The following is a 23666-nucleotide window of genomic DNA, read 5'->3' on the forward strand; positions in this document are numbered from 1 at the left end:
AGGGAAAATTGTTCATGGTATTTTGCTTTTCTAGTTGAAGGCCAAATTCAGGGAACGCCATGTACGAGCTTGCTCAAAAGTCTCTATTTCTGCTCTGGTGAGAACATCATATCATTTAGACTCTCGAAAAAGTTCTCAACAGCTTCCTGGGAGAGTTCCACTAACTCGGAAATAGGTGTAACCATGCATTCGTGCGCATGATTGTCTCCATTGACATTCGGATTTGGATTGCTGACAGAAGGTCGTACCTGATCGATGCTGCTTTCATCTTGAACTTCACCACCCCTTAATCGTAGTGGTGAAGCTTCCACGAATGCCGTCATCAGGATTGGTAGCCTTTGAGGGCAGCACAAAGCATGAGCCTTTGTTGGACTCAACAATGTTTCTGCATCCATTGGCGCATCCGATTGTAGCGTCAGACAGGTGTCTAACACGCATTCTTCTCCGCATAGCAGGCACCTTAATACAGGTAAAACACATCGTTACCACATTGGTCGAAATGATAGAAACCAAGTCATTTTCAGGTCTCTAAGCCGGGATAGTCCCAGGATTTTTGATATCCGGTCCCGGTATCCAATGGCTAGGATTGTTTCTTCCCTTGTCGCAGGTGTTCTGTCTGTGACATGGTTTGCCATAACGAAATATAAGGACTAGGAATAGGATTCCTGCAATCAGTCCTAAAATGAGGGGAAGTCCGCCAAAAATCGAATGGACGAAATCTGGAAAAATACCCAGTATGGCTTTGAATGGTGTTAATGCCATCGAAAATACTGTCTTAAATACTTTTGAGACTCCACTGGTATCAGAAATATTTAAGATTTCATTCAGGATTTCTGCGAAATGTATGGGGGAATTAGTTGATAACAATGAATGTATCTCTGCAGTCGTCCTTGCGACTTGGAGATCATACGTTTCTCTTGATGACGTGAGCCTTGTCGGCGTCTGAAGAAGCAGTGTTTTCATTCTGCTTAAAGTATCTATTCGAATAGAAGTAATTTTCAAGTTGGGCCATGCCCTTGCCTCCCTGTCTGGAAAGGAGCTGGGGAACAATGAGTGTCCACAGCACTTGACCTTCGCAGTCGTAGTTACGAGATAAGGAGTCCCGGGCATAAGACTACAACATATGCGATCTACAATTAGAATGTAACTCCCATTATAGAGTCTTTGAAAGAATGGTTCTATCTCTGTTGCAGGTGCGCCTTGCTGGTGACATGAAAGGTTATTTGAGTTCCCTTCACAGGCTCCATGCAAACTAATTCCGTTACACAGAAGTGTACCGCTTAGTGACATCGCACAATTATTGCCACTAAGAAACACTTTCTGTCCTTTATTACTGACACATGCATGTGAATAGGGCAAGTTCCATGTTGTTTTAATGTACCCTTTTCCCAATTTTTCGTACATGCCAGCCTGTATATATTTTTGGCAGTATTGAAACCTGAAGGTTGATATTGGAATATTAATTATCCCATGTATTATCCATTCACTGACAGGTCGTTCTGACATTGTCACTGGTAATCTTTCGAGTTTCTCAATGCTCAGGATTGTATAATCAGCACCCTTCTGGGCCATACTGATTTGTCTATCAGTAAGGTTAAAGATATGGAATAGTGACGTTGTGTTGATTAAACGCCAAGGCACATAGCCTGAACGCAGGTTTTGTAACGTCCAGCCAAGCTGTACAATAGAACGCAATTGGGACTGACCGTGTTGTAACAACAGTAAGTCTTGCGATAATATGTCGATTGCTGAAGACACAATGCTGTCCAGAGAAAAAATTCTGGAGGACAGAGTCATTAACCCATTGTCCACTACAGAAAGTGATTTTTCCAAATTAATACGGTCAACTTCCCGTATTCTCTCTGCTGTCTCAATTTGAGTAACCTTCCAGGCCTCATTGTATGCTGCATATACAGAGGCTGCTATGAAACGCTTTTGACGCTGTTTGCGTGGTCCCATAGTGAAATCACGCAAGTCAGCACCATCAGTAAGTAAAGTTAGGTGTTGCTTAATTTCTGCCAGTGTGGAAGTTTGTAGCCATTGAAGGCATAATTTGCCCACACTGTAGGTGGTGATTATCCCTGGGTGTTGTCTTTGGGGATATCTAGGGTCTGGCCTGGTCAATTTGAACCCCTGTGTTTTGTTCAGGAATCTGTCTTGACAGTTATTAGTATCTGTGGGCCAGATCAACCACTCTTTCCAATCAGGATGTGTTCTGTTTTGGTTTAATACATAGTTTACGTCTATCTCCTCATCTGTAGAGCTATTGCTGTACATTGTTGGCTTTGGAATAGACGGTTTATTTAAGTCTTTGATTTTGGCTAAGCCAAGACAGGTAGTTTGTTGAACAGTGTCATTTAAAAATATAATTTGTTCTGGGATCATGCAGGCTCTAAACAAAGATTCTATACCCTGTACTTGCCATTCTTTTGTGCCCCAAACACTTTTCAATTCAACATTTTTGTCCCAATAATCAAAACCAAAAGTATTCATTTGTTCAAAGAATGAGTCTGAATATATCAATTTCGTGTTTGTTATCATGGTCTTTGTCCCTGTCTTATTTGACAATTTAAAATAAAATGTTTCAGCATTACTTATGTTAAAACCTGAAAAATATGAATATTTGTCGTAAACGGTTCGTGAGCTTCCTTTTGGAGGGGTTGCACAATGTTCCCATTGATTATAATTTAAAAAATTTCTAGGTTGTGCAGATCTATGTAGAAAATGGTTACCATAGTGGTTGTAGCAATACATACTATCATAATTTGTAGAACCCTGCAAATAATCATGTTTGGTAAATTTAGCAGACATTACTAAGTCAGACATCATGTTATTTATACTTTCGAAGTCCCAATCATCAGCAAATGAGCTTGGTTTTACAAAGTCACTCAATGAGATCTTAATTTGGTGTGGATATTTCAGGATTTCAACCGGACCATAGATTTCGTAGTCAGTGCTGTCCCATGCTACCCCACCCGGTATAGGATTGGCTGTGAAGTTGACTGAAGAAAGTTCTCTTTTCTCGACGTGTGAAGATGTGTGTGGTTTGAGGATCAAGTTGATTTTCTGACTTGCTGTGTCCATTTTAGCATATTTTCCCTCAATGAAGCGTCCCAAAGTTAGTACCATGATGAGCCAAAGTATGAGGATAAATGCACCAAAACCCACCCAAAATTCGATCCATGGAGAAATCAGATATGTTTCTTTCAGTTGTTTCAAAAGTTCTTTAGCTTTATCTTTAAAGGTTTTTGATGATGGCTGTGTCTTTGATTCACTGAAGCCTTCAGAGGAATCATCGAAGTTTATGAAGTAGCCGGATGCAGTTCTGTCAATTGTTCCAATTGCTTCAGGATTAATGTTCCTTGCATTATCATTTGGCACTTCATTATAGATTGGTGTGTCTCTGCTAAATGTTTTTATTTGGGTTTTCAGAGGTCTAAGTTCCATTGCATTGTTGCATAGTCCTTGTTGTTCTTCTGTAGGCGTTTCGAATGTGATTAGCCTCTTTGTTAGGACCTCTGTACTGGTAGCAAACCTTGGTGTTCTGCTACTTATTGGGAGTCCACTTGGCCTACTATTTGTTATCGGCCACATGATTGTGGTTTTACCAGGTCGATGGATACAACTCGGTTCTCCTTTTTACCAGCAAGCGGCGGTAGTACAACTGATCTTGTCCCGTTGACAGACAAGACAGGAACTGCTTTTCTGTAAGAAGGCCCAAATTCCTTCTTTACCGCGATCTTTTCTCTGACTAGATCCCCGACTTTTGGAATCCAGACAGGTCTTGCTGGGACAGGTGGTGGTTCTTCAGTGGTTGTTGGCTGTTGTTTCAACTTTATGTTGCTCAGGTCTTTTCTTGTGTCATTCAAGTCCTGCAAAATAGCCAAACGGTCTTTGATATCAAAGCTTTTTTCCTTCACCACTGAAGTTTGACTGTCAAGGTCAGAGATTAACATCCTAGTTCCAAATAATAATTCGTACGGACTGAATCCCTTCAGAGAATTTCTTGGCAGGTTATTTAGACTACGTTGGACACTTATTAGATGTTTGACCCACCCAGCTCCCGAAGCTAATATCCTTTCCGTTATAGATTGCTTTATGCCTTGGTTTTTTCTTTACACCATCCCGTATCCCTCAGGAAGGAAGTGAGAAGATTCCCGCTGTGCTATGCTCATTTGGCCATGTTTCCCCTCAGGCTGGAGGGCTAGAGTGAAAACAATGGTCAAACGTAGCATGCTCTTAGCGTATATGCCATTTAGACTCGCAAATCTTTGTATAACAGTCCAGACGTCAGCCGAGTGCTGGTGATCTACATTATAAGCGGAAACTAGCCTGTATATGTTAATCGCAAGCCTTGCTTTTTACTGTTGATTTTTTCTGGAGTGAAACGACACGGTATTACACCGTTTCTCTCACCACTGCGATTCCTGTTGCAGTTTGGGCAGTTTTTTACAAACATGGTGTGATGCAGGCTCATGCCTGGCCACCAGTACCTTGATTGTAATTCTTCCACAGAATCTTTTAGTTTGAGGTGTCTGAGACCCTCGCCCATATGTGCGTCTGCGATTAACAAGTTTCTCCTGTCCATGTTTGGAATCACTCTATCCCCCACTCCAGGGATTCGAGCAAAAGGGACAGAGTTTGCATCGATTATGTATGTATAATTGAGTGGATAGTTGATCGGTAGTGCTGAGCAGTCGCCTTTTAATGGCGTTTTCACCGCCAGCACTGTTTCACCGTCAATATACTTCACAGTACGCTTTTTTCGAACTACGGAAGCCGATTTAGTTGCTACCGCTGTGGCTGTCTCAGCCAATGAATTCCCTGCAACGTGAACGCCATCACGCTGATGACTCAGTGAGTGTGTCACGTGAGTCTTTGGTAGTTCTTTTTGTAAAAGAGCTATTTGTTCCCAAAGCAGTTTTTGCTTTATTGTTGCACCTGTGTCATCTTCGTAACCGTTTTGAATCCATGTCTGCAAATCGTTGTTATATGATTTGACGCAGTAATATGAATCGGACACTATAAGTGTTGGGAATTCGCGATCCGCATTATCTAGCGCCATTTTCAATGCTATTATTTCAGTCTGTTGTTCTGAATTAGTTTCTACTGAGTGTGTTTTTGTTAATAGAGGTCTTAGTTTACCTTCGCGCCACACTTCTTTTGTAATCTCACATGTGGGGTTGTATGCTTGTTCGCCCCAAACGGAGGGTTGAGCATGTCCGTCTGTATAGATTACACAAGCGTATTGTCGTAAGGGCAGAATATCGATTGGCAGAGGGAATGTTCTTTCATATTCTAGATTTTTTAATTCCTCTAGTTCTGGATCAAAGTAGTAGTATACTTTGTCCGTTGTAATGGAATTCACCCATTGTATCCGTTCTGGATTCAATGTTGTTGTTGGTAAATTACATGGTGTTGTTAATACCTCAAAGGCTGATTCTGCTGTTCTGACTGTGATACGTCTACCGTCAGCTTGATCTTTTTCTCTAGCTATTGCGGTTTGAACTGCATGAACAATTTTTTCTTTAATGCTGAATTTCTGTTCAGCTTCTGTGTAAAAGTGTGATTTGAATGCAATTGGTACCTTTTCTCCCTCATTAGAGGTCAGGTATGTGAATCCGCATCTTCCTGGGATGACTCGAATCACAAGATTGCGTGTGTTATCACGTGTTTCTAATTTTGTTTTAATTAACATGTCTGTTTGTAAGGATCTCAGAATTTCTGTGTGTATTTGAGTCCAATTGGTTCTTTTAAAATCTGGTTCTATTAGATCATAAAGGGGTTTGACCCTTTCTACGTAATTTGCAATGTATGTTCTTCCGAAATTTAGGAAGCCTAGAATTGACTGTAGGTTTTTTAGTGTTCTAGGTGCTTGGAGTACGGCACATTTCTCTAGAAAATTGTCAGCCAGGCTACACTTGATAATTCATATCCTAGGAACAGGACTGTCAGATGGGCAATTCTGGATTTTTTAAAGTTGAATTTGTAACCCTCTGCTGCGAACCCAAGTATTATGGTGTTCACTCTCTTCAAGTGAGTCTCCAAGTCATCATCTGTTAAGTATATGTCGTCGACATACGATAATGCTTCGTCGTCATATGTTTGTAGTAATTCTGTTACTCTCGCTGAGAATACTCCCGGGCTGTTCTTGTACCCCTGGGCTAACCGACAGAATTGTATTTGAGTGCCATTTATTGAGAACGCAGACAAATATCTGCTCTCTGGTGCTATGTTTTGACAAAAGAATCCATTAGAGATGTCTAATGTTGTTTTGTATTTTTTGCGCACTATGTTATTCATTAGTGCAGCACTATGCGAATTTTGCACTGCAAAAGTTTTGCAACATGAGTTAAGGTGTCGGTAATCCAAAACTAGACGATATGAATTGTCTGGTTTGGAGACCGGAAACAAAGGGTTGTTCATTTGTGAGGTGCAAGTTTCAATCACCCCCTGGTATTCTAGCTGATCTAGGATTTCTTTTACCTGTTTTTTAGCTTCTTGCTTAATTGGGTACTGTCTCTGTGCAGTAGGTTGTGATTTTAACTGGATTTTGTGAGGAGGAGAGTCCTCATCCCATCCTACGTGATTTTTATATAAAGCAGGAGCTAGAGCTACTGCCCACTTTCTAGCAAGTGTATATTTTTTATGAATTGGGATATGATTTGAGAAGGCAGGCATAATTATTTCTTCGCCATGAGGGCACTCCCTGACAAACTCTGGTGGCCAGCCTTTTTCAGCTAGAAGGATGTCATAGCCCTTGGAGAGATTATCCCAAAATAGTCCCCTTATTTTTCTAGTCTTATCCCCTTCTATACGTAATGTTATTTCATATATTTTGTGAGGTTTGCTAACTCTGGTGTCTGCAGTTTCCACTTGAAGATATTCATTCGTGTCCACTGTCTCCAGATGATTCATAAGGACTTTGCGAGCTATGCTCACTTCTGCTGCGCTGTCTAGCATTGTCTGAGCCCATTCTCAGTTTTTCAGTTGTGTCCTCAGTATTCTCGGCATTGTTAACTACCTTGATACTGGCTACCTTCTTTTTTGGAAATTGTAGTTTCTTTTTTAGATGAGCAGGTTCCTTGTCTTTGGACTTGGCGTGCTCTTCTCTTTGTTCTGATCGTCCTCTTCTTTCCGATTTCTGCGAGGAAGTCTGAAAAGATTGAGAGGGACGTGTATCAATGTCTTGATATCTATCAGGCTTCTTTATATTATCCCTATTTCTAAGGTTATATCTTTTCCCAGAGGGGTCACTCTGGGGTGACCTGTGTCTTTGGTTCGGAGATTTTTCTCTTCGCCTAAGAGACCTTCCTCTGGACTGGAATTTCTTTTCTTTAGGATTGGATTGTTTGTTTCCATCCCAGCTCTTTTTCTGTGATGTTGAATTATTATTAAAAAATATTTTTTCTGGACTTTCAATCAGTTGCGGTTTTACTGGTATTCCACCTAAACTATCTCTACCTAGTTCCTCATAGGATTTTTCTATGATTCTGGCAATCTCAGCTGGTTGGTCTGCTATATCTGTCTCCTTTAACCTCTGGCGGATCGCCACGTTTGCTGCTTCTCCCTTTATGTTGGCTAATAATATAGCCGAGACCTGCTTGAAGTCTTTTAGTAATTTCATACCAAGAGTTAAAGCGGGTTCTGGACCGTATTCGTCTTGAATTTGTTTTAGCACATCTGGTATTACCGAAATGGATGGAACACCGTGCGTTTTTGTGTAGATGGAAGCAAAGACTGTACCCCAAGTGTCACAGTCCTCAATGTGTGGTGCGATTCCCATTGGAAGACAGATAGTCAGAATCCTGTGTTTTTCTAACGGGGTGGTGTCTGGAAACACAGCCTCTATTTGGGTGATTTTTTGTGCTAACCAGAATGGTATTTGTTCCCGTTTAGCTGGTACTTTACCTAGGCAGGATTGTATGTTCTGTGGTGTAATTTTATTTGTGTTCCCCTGGTGAGGGGTCAGCTGTGGAATTTTAATTGCTGGCTGAATTGTTGAAGTCCGCATCACATACTGGACTAATTGTCTATGTATTTTTATTAATTGTTTTAGTTGTACTAAAAGATCTGCTGCAGACATCCCATTGATGTCTGGATGTGGTGTGTATCCGGCTAGGACCGGCCAAGTTGCTCCTGGTCTACCTAAAGGACCGAGCCTGGTGATGTGATTATTATGTTTTAGGGCGCCATTAAATAAGAGCAAATGCTCTTAAAATTTAAGTGGTACTTCCACCTCCTCGAAAGGAGTGTACATTTCAGGAGGTTCCTCTATTTTGTAATAGTGGAAGTACTTTGTTACAGCATTTGCTGCTGGAAAATTTATCCATGAATAGTATACCTCTGTCTGCCGATATTCGTGTGCCTCAATTACGAATATGACTGTGCCACCTCTAGGTGTCAGTCCATTTTCTATAAGTTTTAAAGTTATAGATTTCCTTTTAATGACCGGGATGAGTATTATATCCTGGTCAGCTTCTTGTAGTGCAGTATCAGCTTCTGCTATTTCAGCTGCTAATCTAACTGCCTCTCTTTCATCCTCACTGTCTACCATTTTACCGACAGGATGGTTACTTTGTTAGTTTGCAGATCAGGTTTCTTATGGAAACAAAGATTAGATGCACAATATTTTGGAACGGTGTATCCTTCAACGTTGACTAAACCAAGTACCATACATAGGAGTTTCCTCCTGCGAGGTTTGGCGGATATTACCTTTTACCCACTCCAGACGTCTTTGGAGTATTATGGGAGAAAGGGGTCTGAGTGAGAAAGCACGACTGAGTTACTCTAAATGTCTTACGTTAGTTTTATCGCCCTTCCAAACACGTTGGGCGCCATGTAGTGTAGTTCCTATTATCCCAATAGGCTCTGCGCATTGGAATAATACCTTCAATAGTATAGGCCTAGACCAGACGTTAACTAGGTCTACTACTGTCGATATTAGACTTAAAGTTTTGGGTTTGCCAGCTAGCTCAGAGTTCACTAGAAACTTTCTCGAATAGGCAAGGAGGAGTTGAACCTCCCTGGATAGACAAGAAGGGATTTAGTTTCTGACAACCATAGAACATGACAACTTTGCTCTCCCCTAATCAAGAGTGTATCTCGAGAGTCGTGTGAACAAAAGGCAATTTATTTTACTCAGTCAGTACGTGCATTCTTAGTCTCATCAGATTGTAGAGAAAAGGAAGAGACGGGCGTGTTCAATAAAAGATGTTATTTATTGATCAGTCTCTTTTCTCATACAAGAGAAATGGATCGATATTATTGCAATACTTATGGTTAAGTAAAGTGCATACATTAAAAGCAGAAGTATAAAATAATACTGTAAAAACATTGATATGGTTTCTAAGTCATATGAAGGTTTAAAATGAATACATACACATATACATTTGACTAATCGTACTCAACTGGTGTTTCTAACTACGCCTACCCCGTGTACCTGACCTAAGCCTAATACGTGGGCGGGAATAGAAAGTTACAGTTTAAGTTAAGTTTGTTTTTGCCAAGTGACTGACTAAAGAATTCTCTGCAAGGGGTTATTCAGTTCTGTACCTGGAATTTAGGACGGATGAGGGATGGTATCTCTCGTCTCTGGTCTCGATATTCCAGGCTGCCTGCGAGGGCTACCCGGAAGCGCCGGAGCTGGATTTCTCGGCAGGAGAAATAGGCAGCTGCTCGTTCTCAGCGCGTCAAGAAGGCGGGGCTGCGCCAGCGGGGTCTGCTCTGCTCTGGGCTTCGGCAAGTCTGGCTGCTCCATCCTCGTCACCACCGCGTGTGTTTGCATAGGGCAATATCGGTAATATTTATACCTTTAAGGTGCCGAGATTGACGTAAGGATGGACATAGATACGTCAATAAAGATGTCATACGACCAGGTCGTTAGCACATTCTTTTGCTGAAGTTCTCGGTGAAATCAAAACAATGGCCGCAGGGTTTTTCCCAGGTCTGTCATAGGTTTGATTTGTTTTGAGAACTCCGTATGCCTTATCAGGGGCTGGGAGAATATCGCTTGTCTAATTAGATGGCAAGCGTTATGACCTAATCAGATAATACGTTCCTGTGCCGTAGTGTGGCTTTATCAGATAACGGTTCCTGCATCATGGGGGTTTTCTGCCTCATGGGATGGCTGCTAGTTAACTTGTTAGTTTGTTAACCAGAATAGGGTCAGGAATAGGGGGATCGATACAGAACCTATAGGAATACATCACAGATCCGGCTTGCAACAGTTTCTACTTTGAAATCCTTTTTAGAAATTATAGGTTTTAATAGTTTGTTCTTATTAGAAAAGGTATTCTGGCTCAAGATAAAGAGATGACGCCACTCTACAGAGCATGTATAATTGCAAAAGCTCCTTATCCAGCAAAACATGGTTGCATTCACAAGATATTAATGTAGACTGTTCTATATTATCATCTCCTTGAACCTGTAGAGCAAAGGCTCCTATTGTTCTGTGTGCAAAGTCATTTTCTACAATAAATCTCTTAGTGTCTCAAAATAGAAACCTGGGGAAAAGCTTTCTTTAAACTCCAAAGTCCTCATCTGCTAATTCAGTCCAATAGAAACTTAATCATAGATTTTGGCCCTCAAAAATAATTGATGTAAAACATGCCTTATGAGGAAAGTTCTCAAAGACTTGCCAATAAAAATAGACTAACCTAAGAAACCTTTGGGTTTCTTTGAAATGAATGAGCCAAGGCCAATATAATATGGACACAGTCATTTTAAGGTCCATAATGTAAAGAAAGGCCTCTCTATGTATGGTCACCCCTATGTTCTGCTGAATGTTGTTATTATTTATTTAGACTCTGCACCCTTCAGCACTGCTGTCCAGTGCCCAGTGTGTATGCTAGGGTCCTAAACCACATAGAAATGAGCTAATCCCTGATTGGTTTAGTTTATTTATCTCTCTTATAAGGCTGTAATATCTAGTGTAGAAACTACACCCATAGTGTGGAAAGTTATATGTCCCCTGTAGAATGCAGTGCGTAATGTGCCATCCATTAGTATGACATGGAAGACATTGGCTTCAGGTCTACCATTGCAACCAGATTGCAGCAGTTTTTGGTGTAGTTCGACATCTCATAATACGCCTCCCCTTTAAATAATAATAAGCCACCTTTTTGTAGGCATTGTAGCCAACAAGGTGGGTGGAGTGTGTGATATTTTATAGTGCAACATGTATGACTTCAATATTACCATTAACTTACAGTCATAAGCCCCAAAACTATTTTCATTCTGGAAAGGCCTGTGCAGATTAAAATATACATTCTTTATCTCAGGATTGGAGCCAGCTACAATAATAATTAAGCCACATTTTTAAATATTTATTAAAAGCCCAATTTAATGGTAACGTTGCACTTTTAATAACTATTTAGGAAAAGTACCTTTAAAAAAATATTTTTTCCTTACCAGAAGGTCTTGGATGCAACATTATATTAGTTCTCTGGCAGCTTTCAATCATCTGCTTGACCCTAATGAGGCTTGAAAATACACCTGGCAGTAGGGAGGTGTTTTATTCCCATGGCAAGAAAACAAGTTGGGATTGGCCCAGGAAGGAAATTAATTTACTTTAGTGGGGCCTGACTTGACAATAGTAACTGTTAGGTGACACCTGCAAAAGGCTCATCCTCGATCCCACTAGTCAGCCTGGCACCAAATATATGATCCAGGGAAAGTAGGGCTAACCCCACAGCCGGCTTTTGTAACCACAGAGGTGTGGACTGCTCATTACTCTGGCCACCACCCTACCTTGGAACACAGGCTCCGCACAAGGGGAAAAGGATTTCCCCATCTTTTTTAGGACTAAGGTACACTGCTTGATTGTTTACAGTAGGTCAAACAGCAACATCTTCAAAAATGGGTAGAGGTGTGTGAGAAATTGGGTTATTGATTGGGGTGAAACCCTACTCAAGCAGTAACCATAATTCTTGTCAAGGTGAAATACATGCAAATTCCTAAATTAACGTGTACTTAGCCATCTGGTAGCTTGGCATACAAGCAGTCAGGCTGAACTTAGATGCAATGTGTAAAGTATTTAAGCAGCACACAGAGAGTAATAAATTGAAAATACAACATAAAAAAATCCTACACCAATTAAGAAAAATAGAGCAAAATATAATTAAACATTTGACACCAAAACAACAACAAAAAGACAATAACAACACATTTTCCAGAGGAAGTCTTTACCCCATTGATTAGGCAAGGACCAGGAGTCAACCTCACCCACTAGTTGGTGCCAGGCATAAATGTGGCACCAACAGCACCATCCTCAGAAATCTCTCTGGGCGTGTGGAAGAAGGGAACAAGGACTGCACCTGTTGTTTGAGACCTGAGAACAGACCAGAAGGGCTGGACTTGCTCCACTAGTACCCAGGACAAGAAACGGACTGCAAGGGTCTGTTGGCTGACCTCATTTGTTGCAACAGGGGACACAACAAATTGGCCAGCAGGGTACCTCAGGAGAAAGGCCAGCCAAGCTCTCCTGAAGTACCCTGCTGGCCAATTTCAACTGCACCTGGGCTGGACCCTGCTGATGGCCTCCGTCTGACACCCTGGGATTCAGAGACTCTACATGAGTCTGTGATTTCTTGGGGGCCTTATAAGCGTACACATTTGTTTTGTGGGCACCACAAAAAGTTTGGAAACTTTGGAAAATGTTTCTAGCTTCACAGCTTCAGCAGGACCTGCCAGAAAAAGCAACCACCTGGCAGTTGCATGGCATCAGGCTAGATTTCAGCTTAATCCAGCTCAGAAGTCCCCATAGCTCAAAAACCCTAACTAACTCCCTTTCTGTGTTTGGACTCACAACATTTTCAGCAAGAACCCACCAATTGTCCACAGTGTCAGCAGGACCAACTTGGTTCAGGTATCCCGCCTAAGGTTCCATGGTGGTGGCTACAGTTTCAGCTGCAACTTTTTTCATCTTAATAAGGGACAAAGTTCCATTTGAAAAAAAGTTGGACATTTGTCTTTAAAGAAGAGACAAAGGGGCATATGTACAAGCCCCTATTGCGACCACAAGTTCACTTTTACCGACATTGTGGTGGCGATAGGGGCTGCACCTTATGTTCAAGGCAGCGTTAAGCCACTTAACATGGCTTAACGCTACACTGTACATAAAGCCCCCATTCATGCTATGGCTACCATGAAAGAGGAGGACAGTGGGTATTGCGATGGGCGTTTGACTGCAACACCCATTCAATTTGATGCTGCCTCCTATGTACAAGGGTGGCTACATAGGAAGCAGCGCCAAAATTGAGATCAGGCAAATCCTGGTCTTAACTTGGTGAAACGAGGAGAATGCATTATTTGCCCTCGTTCTTGCTGGATCACTGAAATTATATCGACTACCAAAATATCGAGTACCTAAAATATCGAGGCAAAAATATCGAGGGACATAATATCGAGTTCCTATCTTTACAAAGGTAAGTACAAAAATATCGAGTTTAAAATATCGAGTATTAAAAATATCGACTGTCAAAATATCGTTTTTTTATGTCTTTAAAATAATTTAAAAAGTATTATAATAATACATATATTTAATATAAACATTATTAAAATTATTAAAGAAATGTATCATTATTAAATATTTAATGTAACTTAAAAAAAAATATAAAAAATATAATACATATATATATATTTATATATAATTACATATTTATATGCCTTTAAATTAAATTACAACTAATATATTAATAAATATATTTAATATAAACATTATTAACATTATTAAATACATGTAACATTATTAAATAATTAATGTAACTTAAAAAAATATATATAAAAAAATTAATACATATATATATAAATACATATTAATTAATATAACATATATAATAAATTTACTGTAGCATAACAAAAGGTTTAAATTTAATGTAACCACTCCAGTGGGTGCTAAATTAGGGAGATCGTTGGATAGCGTAGGGGTAAAAATTAATATTCCCACTCCAGTGGGTGCAAGAGTAGGGAAAGCGTTGGATAGCGTAGGGGTAAAAATTACTATTCCCACTCCACTGGGTGCAACAGTAGGGAAAGCGTTGGACAGCGTAGGGGTACAAATTACTATTCCCACTCCAGTGGGTGCAAGAGTAGGGAAAACGGTGGACAGCGTAGGGGTAAAAATTACTATTCCCACTCCAGTGGGTGCAACAGTAGGGAAAGCGTTGGATAGCGTAGGGGTAAAAATTACTATTCCCACTCCAGTGGGTGCAACAGTAGGGAAAGCGCTGGATAGCGTAGGGGTAAAAATTACTATTCCCACTCCAGTGGGTGCAACAGTAGGGAAAGCGCTGGATAGCGTAGGGGTTAAAATTACTATTCCCACTCCAAAGAGTGCAACAGTAGGGAAAGCACTGGATAGCGTAGGGGTAAAAAATTACTATTCCCACCCCAGTGGGTGCAACAGTAGGGAAAGCGCTGGATAGCGTAGGGGTTAAAATTACTATTCCCACTCCAAAGAGTGCAACAGTAGGGAAAGCACTGGATAGCGCAGGGGTAAAAATTACTATTCCCACTCCAGTGGGTGCAACAGTAGGGAAAGCGCTGGATAGCGTAGGGGTAAAAATTACTATTCCCACTCCAGTGGGTGCAACAGTAGGGAAAGCGCTGGATAGCGTAGGGGTTAAAATTACTATTCCCACTCCAGTGGGTGCAACAGTAGGGAAAGTAAATACTTCATACATATATATAATTAATAGAAATATAAATAGCAATTAAAATTAATTACCAATACCAATTAATTTGTATTACCAATTATATTTTATTTAATTAACAATGAATAATTAATTAACAGTTATAATTAATTTACATATTTAATTAATTATAATTAAATTACTTCCCACCCTATTCCCCTAAAAACCCACAACCCACAACAGAAAATTATTTACAAAAAATTAATTTTTTATCAATTATTCAATTATAATTATTTACCAATTATATTTTATTTAATTAGCAATTATTATTTATTTAACAATTATAATTAATTTACATAATTAATTAATTATAATTAAATTACCTCCCACCCTATTCCCCTATAAACCCACAACCCGCTATATAAAACAATGTACTAAAAACTTTTTTTATCAATTATTCAATTAAAATTAATGACCAATTATTTTACAATTATTTACAAATTAATACTTAATTAACAATAAATATTATTGTACATATTTAATTAATTATAATTAAATTACTTCCCACCCTATTCCCCTATAAACCCACAACCCGCTATAGAAAATAATGCACTAAAAATTATTTATTTATCAATTATTCTATTATAATTAATTACCAATTCGATTTTAATTAATTAACATTTATTAATTAATTAACAATTCCAATTACATTACATGATTAATTAATTATAATTAAATTACTTCCCACCCTATTCCCCTATAAACCCACAACCCGCTACAGATTTATATTACACAATTATTTAAAAATATTAAAAACGTACCTTATTTTCTATCTAGTCGATATTATGTCTAGTCTATATTTTTGATTCGATATTTTGGCTATTATTATCGATATTAGTCGATATTTTTGTAGTCTATATTATGTCTGGTCGATATTTTGGCTACTCTATATTTTTTACTCGATATTTTGTCCAAACGATATTTTGGAATCGATATTATGTCTGTTTACCGTTCTTGCTTTCTCCATGGGTGCTGCACAAGGCAGCACACATGGAACTAGCAAAATGCCATGGTTAGTTTATGTAGAGGAAGGTGTCCCTTCCTGTATATAAACAAACCTTTAAAAAAATTCAATGTTGTCACTTTCATGTGTGCTGCATGAAGCAGCACATATGAAGATGACAGAATGGCATTTTAGGATTGTTTATGTGCACTAAGGGACATCTTCCTTCACATAAACAATCCCCCCCTGCACGCAGACACCCTTGCACTACGGTGCAAGGATGCTTGCGTTGGGGGTAAATTGCTAAACTTAGAGCCATCGCAGGGTGAAGCGCAAAGCTGCGCCACAATCTTGTAAATATGGTGCAGCCCTGCATTTCCGAAGTTGTGGAGTGCAGCATTAAACCAAGGAGGCTAATGCTGCGCTCTGCCACTTCCTTGTACATATCCCCCAAAGTCCCTTTTTGAAGTGGGACTTAAATTTCTTTTAAAGTCCACCGAGACCATCCACTTGGTGTATCCGACCCATCCACACCCCCATCATGGTCTGTCTCAAATTGTGCCTGAGTCAGTCTACCACAACCATTGGTACGTTGCACATTTTGGTGCTTTATCTCCTTAAATTAAAAAAAAAATCAGATCACCAGTTTCCCTCTTGTCATTTTGTCCAATTTGTATCATCAAAATGTTCTATTTTCTACTTTGTTGTACAGCTGACTTTTTAAGTGTTTTATTTCTGTAATTTTTTATTGTGTAAAAAAAATATATATTTACATGGAGCACGGAATATACATGAGTGGAGGAAAAAGGGAGGAGAAAAAGGCAAAAGAAAGAGAAAGAGAAAGGCGCCGTGAGGGGGAGGTAGGAAGGGGGGGGTGTTGGCCACCGTCGTTCCGTGGCTTTGTTCGAATGTCAGTTTCAAGTCCGGCTTGTCATCATCTTCTGCCGCCCCCTCCGCGAAGCTCGGTTGGTGTCCTTGACCCACGCCCCGGACGAAAGAGAGTATAGCGGAGGGTAGAAGTCGAGAATGAAAGAGTGGAGGACCCTTGCGTATTAGTTTCCTTTTGTTGGCGCGTGGTTCCGCAGGGTGCGCCCCTCAGCGGTAGTCCAGAGTTTGCGCCTATGGGGGTTTGTGCGATGATAGGTATAGGTCCAGGGGTTCCCACATGTTCGACTGCCTATGAGTTTTCGGCGAGTGTTTCGCTGTGATGTTATCTGCCCCCCTTAGGAACGTGACCCAGTTTAGCCATGCCTGGGGCGCAGCCTTTGAGGTGTCCTTCCAGTTTGACTTTTAAAGTGTTTTATTACTTCTAAATGCTTTACACATTTTCTTTAACTTAAGCCTGTGTGGTCTGTGTCATAGCTATGAGGGGTTAAATTACTGAAACCTTTGCCGAGACAAAATCCGTTAACGAATTTATTACATGTGGTGAACCTCTATCCACCCCAATTAAGAATTCACGTTCTTGCTCATAATTACTGCTTGAGTTGCAGATGTCAGAAAAGTGTAGTTAAGAAACCTTTAGAACTCCGGGGCATTACATTGCCCAAAGATCATTGCTCAACATTCAAAATGCCCAAATGGAGCATGAAAAACGGTCTTCCACTTGTCTTTTTCTTTAATCCATAGAGGATGGTAAAGACCTCTAAGATGTAGGGCCAGATTTAATATCCTTTCATACAACTTAGTACAGCAAAGCAACATGCTGCACTACATGAAAGGGAGAAAGCAGAAACGTGCAGCACCAGCTATGATATGGGGCACGTATGCTCTCTCATAGCACTAGCATTCTACAGGCAGCCTAGCCCAATGCAGGCACCCTTGCACAATGGTGCAAGGGTGCCTGCATTACAAGGAGAATTGGTTTCAGAAAGGATCCTCCAATATGTGTGCTGCAGAATACAGCACACATATAAAGAGCAAATAACGAGGAGAAAAAAAGATTTTTCTACTCATTATGCTGTCCTCTGGGAGGCATAGTGATTTGAAGCAGTGGCAGAATGACACAACTTGGTAAATCTGGGATTGCCCAAAATCCTTGGGTGGATGCATAGGAACGCCCATGCTCCACTGATAGAATGCTTCCCAGAATTAATGCAGCACAAGCCACTGTGTTGCCTTACATTTCTTTATAAAGTCACACAAGGTGGTTCAAATTGCCCCTTGCATGGCTTTATATATATCTAATAGCATTTTGCGTCATGGCCGTGCCACATAAGTGACACAACCACAACACAAAATGTTAATATATATGACCCCCCTAATTTGGTCAATATTGTTGTTACACAAAGCACTCCAAAATATCCTTTATAAGGGGCAAGGGCATGTGCTTTTTTTACAGACATCTTGTTCTATCTACAATAGTATTTTAGTGTCCCCTTTTCATATTCTGAAGGAGAACAGATTAAAACGTGAGTAAATATTGCACTTGAAACAGTTGGTGTGATGCTACAAATTCCCTTAGAGGTGGAAGGGACAAGATCTTTACTTGTTTTTAATTTAGGAATGTTTGTGGCTTTTCTTGCCCTTTATGCCCATTTGCATATGGTCCAGATTTATTACCATTTTGAGTTGTGGTTCTGCCACTTTTTTTGGCACCGCCACAGTGCAAAATGCTAATCGAAAGCCACACAAGTGCTAATTTGCTTTGTCTTGCATGGCTTTGTAAAAAAAAGTAATTCAATGCAGCACCTTGCCCTGCTTTGCATTACACTGTGTCGAGTAGACTTTACATGGGTGGAACATGGACATTCCTATGCATTCACCTATGTATTTGACGGTAGCCCACATTGATTAAAGGCAATAAACCTGGGTTCGCACCAAAATGGTGCACCTATCCAGAGGGGTGTAAATAGGAGAAATATCTTCATTTGTCCATGTTACTTCCTCTTTCCTTGTGTGCTGTATTTTGAAGCACGCCTGGAAAGAGCAATATGCCCTCAAGGACTGTATTAGTGCAGCAAGATACCCCTTCCTGCACAAAAACAATCCGGCCTGTAATGCACTCAAACTTGTTCAAGAGTGGAAGGATGCCTATGTTGGTGTTAGGCAGTCACAAGCGCACCACCTCTAGGAGAGAGCTGAACTGAGTCATATCTTTGTAAATGTTGCACAATTCAGCTCTTTCCTCTTCATGCAATCAATCACAGCATCTTGCCTACTTTGATGTGCTGTGTGGATTGCTAGTAGATTTGGGCCTAACTGTCAGCAGTTTGGGAGTATTCGACACAAGGCCCTTTGACATTGCACTTGTATCCACTTAATAGTTCCAAATATATTTGCCCAAGAGAATTGTTCGTTGCTGCCATGTGCACCACTTTGCATTATCAAAAGCCTCTTTGCATCAGCTGAGCCTGAATGCAAAATCATAGTAAATCTGGAGCCAGAGTTCACATTCACATCTTTCATCGGTTAATGTTCTACAGCAGAATACAACAAACAGCTTTGTATTAGTTATATTTGAAAGTGTCTGTTGCAAAAACAGATTTGTATCAATCATATTTTAATTTTTAAGTGGCAACCACTTTCCTTGGGATTTTATTTGTCAGCAGTAAAAGGCACAGTACTTAATATTAGAACATCTTGCACATTAAATCTCTTTTTCTCTGTTGGCAAAGATATTTGAATCTTATTATCTTGCAAAAACAAATAAAAAATGCCATCTTCAAAGGTAATCAACTTGAAATACTGCTGACAGAAATCTGCTTATTAGATCCAGCCAATACCATTAACCAAACCACAGAACTATTTAAGTGAGATGGGTGCTACTCTCTTTTTAACTCTGATGACATGAGCACTATAACTGGTTGATGTATTCTTGAATATAAAAAAGATGCATCAAAATGAAATGTATACTTAACAAATAGAAAAAATAAAACTTACCATCTTTAATCATTGGCAGTGGATATTTACCTGGCCACCAAGTAAATAGTGACTTTTCTCTGCTATTTACAAGGCCGCTGGCTAAATAGCAGACATAATGCACGATTTTAGCAGCAGCAGTGTAAATTAGCAGGAATGTTTCATTATTTACCCGGCCGCCGACTAGATAGCAGAGATTACGAACTATTTGGTCAGCGGCTGAGCAAATGATAGAGATACTTAACTATTTAGCTGGCCTCCAACTAAATTCGCAGGGAACATGTACTATTTGGGCTCCTGTCTAGATAGCAGAGATCGTGAACTATTTGGCCAGTGACTGTGCAAACAACTTCACTATTTATCCAGTTCCTGACTAAAAAAGTAGAGATCATAGAATGTTTCACCAGTGGAAACAGCTAAGAAACTACACAATTTTCCTGGCCTCCAAATACATAGCTAAGAGTTTGTGCAATTGAGCCACAGCTGCGGAAATAGCCAACAAACCTCACTATATACAGGGACTGCTCCATAATGGCAGCTGTTATGTACTATTTTGCCAGCAGTCATGCAAATAGCAAAGAAGCTTCTCTATATATCCAGCTACCAACTAAATAGCAGAGATCAAGTACAATTAGGTCAACAGCCATGCAAACAGCAAAGACGGTGATTAGAAAGCAGAGATCATGTACTATTTGGCTAGTAGCCATGCAAATAGCTAGAAATTAAATTTTTTTCCCCCAAGCTGTTGACTAAATGACAGAGCATGTGCTATTTGGTCATGGGGTGTGCAAATTGCAAACAAGACTCACTATTTACCAGAATACCGACAAAGTAGCACAGATCAAGTACCATTTGGTTAAGAAACCTTAACCTTTATTCTATTGTCAGTTAAATAGCAGACATTCTGAACTAGTAAGCTTGATGCCAGATAACCACAGAAGTTTCACTCTAGATTAAGTGCACTTTATGACTATGGTAGTAGTAAGTGGGGGGATGAAGGATGCTGTGGAAGTCACACAAGTGGGCTCTTGACATACTGGGGCATAATGCACATAACTTTGTTCCTGATTGGGTATCGGATGCAACATTAAGCTTTTAATATAATAATAAATTTAGAAAACCTTTATTCTACAAGATGTCATAAAAGCAATACACAATACATCACAATACAATACACCATAAATAACACATAACAATATAGATAATTAAAAAGTTATTAAATTCAATTATTCCTGTCGTTACTGTACATCTTTAACAACATTCATTTGTAATCAATTAAAAATTACTACACAATTAAAACCAATTTTAAAAACATCCGGTAATTTACAAGCTAACATCATGTGGTTAAAAAAGTGCGAGAGCTTATAATCCAGGCCCATTTTAGGAATTTAGCTACGGCTACCGCTATACAGGGTGTACAATCTGACTCTAATATCCTTAACGCTTCTATGTGCCTTCTGGTACCCAGGTTTAAACAGATTGGTTTTAACCATTTACGGCACGGGGCATCATAAAGCGGACATACAAAAAATAAATTTGCTATGGTCTTGACCAAACTATTACAATTATCACATTTATCATCTTTTGTTAGAGTCGATTTACAAGTAAAAACTTTTACAGGGAGTGTCCCTACCCTGAATTGAAAATATAATTTACGATCTAAGAGATGCTCTATGATGTCCCATTATTCTTAACAAAGGGGGCGCGATTTACAGTCTAGGAAACGGCCAGTTAGGTTGGAGTTATTTTGACCTCCTTGAATTTTTACCCAGACCATTTCCCAGTATTTATCTTTCAATTGGGCTTTTGATGGAAGAGGTAATAGGTCAGTATCTTCCCATAGCTGGCTAAGTTCCATCTCTTTTAAGAGTGACCTTAGTTCTTTAAGCCATTGGATTTTATGGTAACGATCAGCCTTGATCACGTCCCTCAATGCAGTGGCATAATGAATCAATTCTCTGGGGTGGTACAAATACGTCTCCAATACAATAATGGACGTAACCTCACTATGTCCACCACGTTTTTCCTACCCAAATCAAAAAATAGCGGAGTTGTAGGGGTGCTTTGTGGTACGCCGGCCAAACTACGTAGAAATTTCCTCTCTGCTAATGCCAGTTGGCTCAGGTTTGAAAATCCCCAAAGCTCAGATCCGTACAAAGTGGCATTTAGTACGTTTGTGTTATAAATCTCCAAAGCAGGTGAGATTAGCTTAGTAAAAGAAGATTTATATTTGGAGGATAGGGCCCCTGTGAGTTGGTGAAATTTTAAAATGGCCATATCTGTATGACCTTTCCAACCCATGTTGCCCTGAAGTACAATGCCTAGATAGGTAAAAGCCTCTACTTCCTCAAGGGGGATGTCGTTCAAAATGATTTTACCTTGATAGGATTTACGCTGGTTCAGGGACATATACTTAGTTTTTGAGATGTTTATCGCAAGACCACGCAGTTGGCAAAATTCCCTGAATGCATTAACGGCCTTTTGCAGCCCACTCGGAGTCCGCGAAACACTCAGCGTATCGTCCGCGAACATGAGGACAGGCACCCTGACCCCCACCAGCTCCAGAGCGTCTGTTGGGGATCTGGGTAGATGGTCTACTATACCATTAATGTATAGTGAAAACAGTGTGGGTGCCAGGACGCATCCCTGCCGAACACCTCCCTCGACAGGGAATGCGTTAGTAACCTCGCCCTGGGCTCCCCATCTTATTGTAGCGAAGTTGTTCTCGTGTAGGCGAACGATAAAGGTCAATAACTCGGGGGGCACCCCAACTCAGTCAAAACCTTCCACAGTTTAGAGCGTGGAACTAAATCAAAGGCTGATTTCAGGTCTACAAAAACTGCATAAAGTGACCCTTTTGTTAAAACGACATTCCTCCAGTAAAGTGAGATAAAATAAAAGACTTGATCAATGGAACTGGTACAGGGGCGAAAACCGACTTGAAATGGGGATAAAATATTATGTTCCTCTATCCAAGTTTGTATTTTATTTTGAACTAATCGACCAATACGTTTTTTGGCAGAGTCTATAAGACTAATAGATCTATAGTTACCTGGGAGGGATTTGTCACCCTTTTTAAAAACCAGAATTATTTCAGCTCCTTTCCACGATGAGGGGATTGGAGTACCCCTTGCCACAGTATTAGCTAGATGAGAAAAATACTGGCACCAGGATGATCTATCGCTTAAAAAGACATTAGCAGGGATGCCGTCCATACCTGGGGCTCTGTCGTTGCTCACACAATCTAATGCTGCGTTCACATCTTTCGCAGTAAAAGGCTCGCTTTGGTAAAAGACGTTCGGTGGTAGCGGGTGGTCCAACTCTGCCGAGCTGCAGGCATACTGAGGTTTGAAATAATCCAACCACTGGGATTTTGCGACGTTGTTTTGTGGGGGTTCCGTTACTCCTGCCCTATCCCATTTCATAATATTCCAAAATAGCCTGGAATCTTTTGCTGCACAGGCTGACTTCAAAGCCCGCCACCTATCCTCGCCCTCTGTTTTTTGGCATCTTTCTGGGCACGTCTGTATAGATCCCTTGCCTCTCTCACTTTTGAGGGATTCTTTACCCATAGTTCAGCGCTCAGAGTTTGGCAGGCCAGTTTACAAGCGTATTATACCATCTAGCGATGTGCACTTTTTTACCTCCCCTTTCCGATTTTATAGCCTTGGTGAAGAGGGATTTAAGTCCGGAGAATAAATTAGTGTGAGCCTCTAGCATTATTTTGGGAAAATTCATGCTGCAGGATTGTGGATTCGAATGGGCCAATTCATTGATGACCTCAGTTTTGAGCATCTCCATTTTCTCAGGGTTCTCAATAAATTTGGCCTGCTTAATGTGGCGCATATTATTTGTGGCAACAATATCTAATGTATCCATCCCTCCCCTTGGTGTACCCTCTCTAACCCCTAAGTGTGCTTGAAATGTTGAACATAGGGGATTGTGGTCACTTTCCAGCCTAGGTGTGACAACCATATCTACCAAGTGATGCCATGATCTTATATCCACCAACAAATAGTCTATTTGGCTGCTGTGTCTTCCATTTTCAAAGGTGTTTGCTCTCTGTTTATCGGAGGGGGTTCTTCCATTGGCTGCTCTAAGCCCTCTTTCTAGGCACATAGCTTCTAATTGTATAGCCGCAGATGACCAACTCTTTACAGTGGGTACTT

General features: G+C 40.2%; 1 protein-coding gene across 1 annotated transcript in view; it reads right to left on the reverse strand.

Moving 5' to 3' along the window:
- LOC144773769 (uncharacterized) overlaps nt 1-23376 on the reverse strand; it is a 35762-nt gene extending 12386 nt beyond the window's left edge. The window contains exon 1 of the mRNA XM_078658890.1: nt 23142-23376. Coding sequence (XP_078515016.1) covers nt 23142-23376 — 235 coding nt within the window. The remainder of the gene's footprint in view (nt 1-23141) is intronic.
- Nucleotides 23377-23666: the final 290 nt, after the last annotated feature.

The sequence above is a fragment of the Lissotriton helveticus genome, chromosome 8 (assembly GCF_964261635.1).
Source record: "Lissotriton helveticus chromosome 8, aLisHel1.1, whole genome shotgun sequence".
Taxonomy (NCBI): Eukaryota; Metazoa; Chordata; class Amphibia; order Caudata; family Salamandridae; genus Lissotriton; species Lissotriton helveticus.